General features: G+C 38.7%; 1 protein-coding gene across 1 annotated transcript; it reads right to left on the minus strand.

The window, feature by feature from the left end:
- Positions 1–4,171: 4,171 nt before the first annotated feature.
- LOC118796908 (cytochrome b-c1 complex subunit 6, mitochondrial-like) lies at positions 4,172–6,647 on the minus strand (the record flags this gene model as incomplete). Its single annotated transcript, XM_036556058.1, has 3 exons — positions 4,172–4,352; positions 6,351–6,600; positions 6,643–6,647. Coding segments are annotated over 3 exons (288 nt in total), but the record flags the coding sequence as incomplete, so codon positions are not given.
- Positions 6,648–6,666: the final 19 nt, after the last annotated feature.

Below are 6,666 nucleotides of genomic sequence, written 5' to 3' on the forward strand. Positions count from 1 at the left end.
CATTTCTCACAGTGCACACTGCAGCACAGCACTTTATTAGCTGTACTGTACTTTAAAAAAAAACTATACAGCATCTTAAGTTATAAGTTAAAATAGAAATGCTGCATATTTATCAACATTCTTGCATAATTCAGTGTGAGACTTAACGTCATTCAAAGAGGTTTGATGTGAAAATACAGATGTCTTTACAGTGGTGGTGATGGGAACCAGGGGTCGCCATGACTACAACACAAATATAGACATTTTATTTACTATCCAGAACCACCAGTGAACCTACATGAGTCTTCTGAGTTTATATAGAATGATGATGGTAAAATAGTGATAAATCTGACTATTTTGCCTCATATATTTTGTCCCTGCATGTAAAATGATTTGGCCAAAACCTTCGCAAAACTATCATAAACGGTGTCTCAGACATCAGAATGCGTATTGATAACCATTTCTTGTAATAACTTCTTGTGAGGGAGCTGTTAGAGATGGACGCCTGGTTCCTATCACCACCACTGTGAACAATTCTGAGTCATTCTGCACTGATAGTGTTCTTTTTTTTTGTTTTTTTTTGGAAAGACATTCTTGTCTTGATTGCACTACCAAGCTAGAATCAGCTCTTTTCTTCTGGCTAATGTGAGGCATTATAGAAAGCCAGCCAATCAAAACTCCAGAGTCGAGACAGTGGGGAGTGGGGTCTCTGCTGCTGTATCAAACCTTCCTCCACCATGAATACTGGATGCAGTCAGAAATCAGTGCAGTGGTGAAATGGGACCAGATGCTCTTGTTAAATGCTTCTGCTGGAATATTGAGTAGTGCTGCCACCCGGTGGGAGTTCAGTGTTATTACACAGAGATCTTGGGGGGATTTAAACACTAAAAACTTCAGTGTCCTCAGGGAGAGCTTGATGTTTTGATTACTCTCAGTTACCCTGTGATTTTAAGCCTGTCACGATCATGAAATATCAAATTGGAATATAAAAATAATTGCAATTAACAATTTTAATTGTTTTGATATTTATTTGTATGTAAGTAACTATTACAGTACAACAACGGTGTCCAAACCTTTTTTTTTTTAAGAGGGCCAGATCTTACTGTCTCAAAATACCTGAGGGCTGAATTATTATCCACAAATTTAAAATGTTAAGTTTTCAAAATATCAGCGCATAAAATCTGAGCTTTGTGAGCTACTGTGTTTCCTATCACTGTAAAAATGCAGAAAAAGCTGCACGAGGCTTCTTTTATTGCTGGATTGCTCAGAGCAGTCTGGATTGGTAAATGCTTATAACAGATTGTTTAAGAGTAACACTATTACACGTTCTAAGTTATTAAGTATATCTCTATTTAAATGAGTACCTGCTCAAAAATATAATTTGTGGGACAAATTAAACAAAAATCTATACATTTTTGGTTGTGTAACATAATATTCTTTACGTATCAAATAAATGCAGCAACCGCATTTAGAAATCTACAGGATTTATACTGGATGCTGGTGACATCCTGTGTAAATAAAAATAATGCATGGCCACGACTTAGTAAGGAGTGGGAACAAGATCCTATGCGTGAAATGAGAATTAAGTTGTGGCCACGACTTAGTAAGGCAAGATCTTGTTCCCATGCCTTACTAAGTTGTGGCCACAACTTAATTCTCATTTCCATGCATAGGATCTCTTTCCCGTGCCTTACTAAGTCATGGCCATGCATAGGATCTCGTTCCCATGCCTTACCAAGTCGTGGCCACAATTTAATTCTCATTTCCACGCATTAGGATCTCGTTCCCATGCCTTACTAAGTCGTGGCCACGCATAGAATCTCGTTCCCATGCCTTACTAAGTCATGGCCACCACTTAATTATCTTGTTCCCATGCCTTACTAGGTTTTAGCCATGCAATAATTTTATTTATGCAGGATGTCACCAGCGGGGCAAATCACTTTATTTATTCATGAGAAGAGCAGATTAAACAGCAGAAATATCCAAGTTTTTGTTCCATCGTAAAGGGTTAATATTTACTGAACTATGGAGCCCTGCTGGTGACATCCCTTGTAAATAAAAATAACAGGTGGCCATGACTTAGTAAGACGTGGGACTTTTTAAGGCATGATCTTACTAAGTCGTGGCCACAACTTATTTGTATTTATATGGGATGTCACCAGCAGGGCTCCGTACTGAACTGCTGAATTTGCTCTGTTAAGAAGTTGCTGTGAGACTCGAGGAGCTGCAGCTGTTTTAGTTTCTCTCCTGAATACTTACTGAAATGTTCATGCTGTGTTTCATATCTATTGATATTCATTACAGTCTATTGAAATATGAGGCACACGCAGTTCTGAGTGTTGAGCTTGAGCTTTATGGCTGCAGTCTGGACTAAATGTCTGTCAGTAAATGAAGCTGCAGGTCTAGTCAGAGTAATTTTACTGCATTGCTGCCACCATCAGGTAAAAGGAGGAACTGCAGCATACCAGCTGGCCAGTCACTTATAGCACACTCTAAGACAGCAGCCAGGGGTCAATTAAAATCTGTCCGCAGGCCGCATTTGGCCCTGGGGCCGAACTTTGGATGTCCCTGCAGTACAAGCTTAAAGTGGCCAAACTAGCTGATTAGCTGTCTTAGCTTCCCAGCTGTTGACATTCAGTAGCTCCCAACTGAAGACAGAAATAGCTCAAATTAACAAACGTCACTCACCGCTGCCCCCTAAAGTTAACAAACATCAAATTAACAATTATCACTCACTAAAGTCCTCTGAAGGTGTTACAGCTCCAGTTAGAATATAAGACTTTTGTTGTTTTTGTCAGACAGCTCTGCTTTGTTTCACCTGCATTTACTTCAAGCCACTGGATGAAAACACACCTAATTCACTTTCTGTTAGTGGCGACAAACAAACGATTGTGAAAGGTAACTGTGATCGGGACCGGATTCATGAAAGTGTCTTAAGAAAATCTTAAATGTGTTTCTTTTTTTTTTTCTTACCTTTTATTCTTAAGAAAACAGTTATGAGAAACTGTTATTCTTCAAACAACTTCTTAAGAATTCAAATTTTTTTCTTAATATTCTCAAAAATACCACTTCTTAGAATTATTCTTAAGAAAACAGTTGTTTCTAAATGTTTTCTTAACCTTACGACAGCCTCACACTTGTTTTAGGCTGTAGGAGTTGACAAGTTAAGCACCTAAATTTATCACAGTCCTCGTCCGTCACCCAATTATCACATTTTCTGAGGAGGATTTTTTTTCCTGTTGGCTGTTTCTTCCTCCATCACCTCAAGATCTTGTTTGCTAAAATTTTTTAAATGCATGGTTTGACGTCTTTCCTCCGTTTTGCTCCTCTGACTAAACAGAAATAACAGTTAATTAAAATTCGAAATGTATCTTGTCATTTATGGTACCCTGTAAAATGCTGCGTAGCCTACATAAGAAAAACAATGACTATTTTCTTTAAAAAAAAATGATCTTAACTTAAATTCTCAAATATCCACTTTTCTTTTTCCAGAATTGAATTTAAGAACCTTCTTACAAACTTCTTAGTGTTCATCTTCAGAACATTTGCAAGCTTTTGTGAATCCGGCCCCAGGTGATCAGTAATTGTGACAGGCCTACCTGTGATCGTTACATTACTAGTGATTATTTGTACTGGCTCAAAATTGTATTCATGCATGAATCTTTATGAGGTTGTATAAAACTATTTTTTTTTTCTTAAAGGGAATACAAGGGGTGTAAACTGTGGCAAATTCAGTCGCCAATGTGTTTAAATAAAGCCATTACACTCTTAGAAATAAAGGTACTAATCCGTCACTGGATCAGTTCCCCTCTTGTCACTGGGGTGGAACCCTCAAGGCTCCATCTCAGTGCCTTTAGTCAGGGAACATAACTGAACCATAATCCACTGAATGATATGTTCTAAGCTGTACTGACTCCACACACCCCGTCTCGTCTCCAGGCTTTTATTTTACTGTTCTGTTTTAAAACATTCGGTTATGAAAAGGTACAAATACGAACTTTTCACCTGGAAACACTTATTTAAGGTTCACAATCAGACCTTAAAACCACTGTTGGAGCTTTGAGGGAACATTTACACTGTTTGTACCTTGATGAACGAAAAACGTACCTGAACAGAACCTTTATTAATAACAGTGTACTTGTAATCTTTATGGCTAATGATCAGCTGGAGAAAGAAAAGACACTAAAACATGTTTACACAATGTCCATACATATTTATTCGCAATAACATGTAAACAAAGAGATGTAGCTAAAGTCTCTGATGACGTAGCCCTGTACGTTAGTGTGGTTAAATATAGACTTCATGACTGGAATCTGTGGAGTGGTGAGGTAGTGTGTAGATCACTTCAATGAGGTGAAGACCTTGTGTGCAACCTGGAAGCACAAAGAAATGATCTATTTATTATCAAAAACAAGTGCAAGAGCTCTGCGCCAATAAAATCTTAAATACTTCAGGTCCTGTTTACACCTGAGAATCACATGCGTCAATCGATCCAATCATAAGTGGACAGCGTTAAGTACAGGTATGAATGGGTTTCAATCACACTAGCCATGCTTACATGCAGTCTAATAATCCATTAATAATCCAACTAATAGCTCAATCAGAATAGTCTGATCCGATTGAGACCATTCGGAATACAGTCTCTATCCGATTGATCGAGGTGGGTAATCCTGTAAATAATCCGTTAAATAGGAGAATAATATCCGTGTAAACGCCTGTATCTGATTACATTCCCTATCGGAAAGTTTAAGTCCGTTCTGATCATGTTCGTTGCGTCATAGTGAGAGTTTATACCGTTCAACATGGCGGAGCAGAAACTGGTCTGCAGAGGAGACGAAGTTTATGCTCTGATCTTTAAAAGACGGCGGTGGGACGGACGTCCGGCTTATGTGTCTCAGAACACGACGTCTTCCTCTCAGCCTTCTTTAATAAGGACGTGAAGGACGTTTTCCTGAGTCTGACATCATTTTAAAGCAGTTAAAAACACAAGCGCTGCTCACTGCTGCTCATCTCCCTCTCACTTGACTCACGTGATGCTGGTTGTCATGGTAACGTCTACACTAAGTGGGTCTCTACGTGTGCAAATAATTCTGGATCAGATTACTTGTAGTGATGGTAAACAGAGATTTTCATCAGATTGTTGAGTAGAGTGAGAATAAACACCTCAGTCTTCTGTAATCGGAACGTATTCAATCGGATTGGCAAAAATCTTTGCATGTAAACACAGCCACTGTGATCCGATCACTCAGGCTATCTTCGGAAGAGGTCAGATATGCATATGACCAAATAACACTGTAGTGTGAACACTAAAGTCTCCAACAGCAACGAAGGACCATCCAATCAGGTCTGTTATCACAGCAGAGACAAATTCCAGGGTCATTACTGTTTACAAAAACTAAATGGTGAAAATGTACTGATTAACTGTAATAAAAATAATTTAAAACATGAAAACCAAATTAAAACTATAATATCCACTGAAACAAGAATGAAAAGTAAGTGGCATTATGAAGAGAAATGTTTTCTTGGAAGTGGATCCCTTCTGTATCAAACGTTAAAGGGGAATTCCATTGATTTTTTTCCAAAAATATCTGCAAAATTAAATGAATAAGATGTAAACAGAGTCGTTCAGAGTGGTTTGGTGTGAAACGCTCTGTTCTAGAGGAACTTACTGAGTCAGAACTGTTCACAGTGGTGGTGATAGGAACCAGACGGCTGAAGGGTTTAATGCCTCCAGAAGCCCACAGAAAGTTATTACATTAAATCATTATGAATTACGAATTTGCTGCCTGATGTCTGAGACACTGTTTTATGATAGTTTTGAGAAAGTTTTCTCAAATTTTCCAGTTTCACCATCACCAACATTCCATATAAAACTCAGAAGTTCACTGGTGGTTTTGGATAGTAAATAAAATGTCTACATTTGTGGCGACCCCTGGTTCCGATCACCACCACTGTAAAGAAATCTAAGTCTCTACAATCAACCATTTCACACCAAACCACTCTTGAAAGTGAAATTTTGAAAAATGGGTGGCATTCCCCATTAACCACAGATTCTTGTAACATACAGGGAGATTCACTCGAAAGAGGCCCCAAATATTCTGTAATAACTCTCTCTAGGATGAAACATTCTGAACCAAACAATGTGCAATGTGCTCCTCAGAACAGAAAACGGAGATCACTTCCAGCATCGCATGTAATGCAATCGATTACACAGACATCGAGGTATGTAGTGTATTTTTTTGGTTCAGACTGCTTCATCCTGACAGGAGTTACAGCAGAATATTCGGGGCCTCTTTCGAGTGAATCTCCCTGTATTTCTGCACATAAGCCTATATGAAACACATTATAAGAAATGAACTGTGTTTACTCACGCAGTGGTCCCGTGCATGCAGGAAGTCGAAGAGCTCCTCTGTGCAGTCTTCTTCTGTGTGTGACCTCGAGCTAACCCGAGCTTCACAAGCCTCCAGCTTCTGTCGAGTGTAAACACAATGCTCTGTCTGCTCACACTTCTCTCGCACCGTTTCTAAGGGGTCCTGAAAAGAACACTTGCAGTCAATGCTGGAAAACAGTGAGAACCTGTATAACTGTGCTAAAGTCAGAGCTCCATTTATTTCATTTACAGTTAAAACAGCCATTTAGTACAAGCAGAAAACATTTAATGACTGAAGCCTCAACCAATAATTTTTT

This window comes from Colossoma macropomum, unplaced genomic scaffold (genome assembly GCF_904425465.1).
Source record: "Colossoma macropomum unplaced genomic scaffold, Colossoma_macropomum, whole genome shotgun sequence".
Lineage (NCBI taxonomy): Eukaryota > Metazoa > Chordata > Actinopteri > Characiformes > Serrasalmidae > Colossoma > Colossoma macropomum.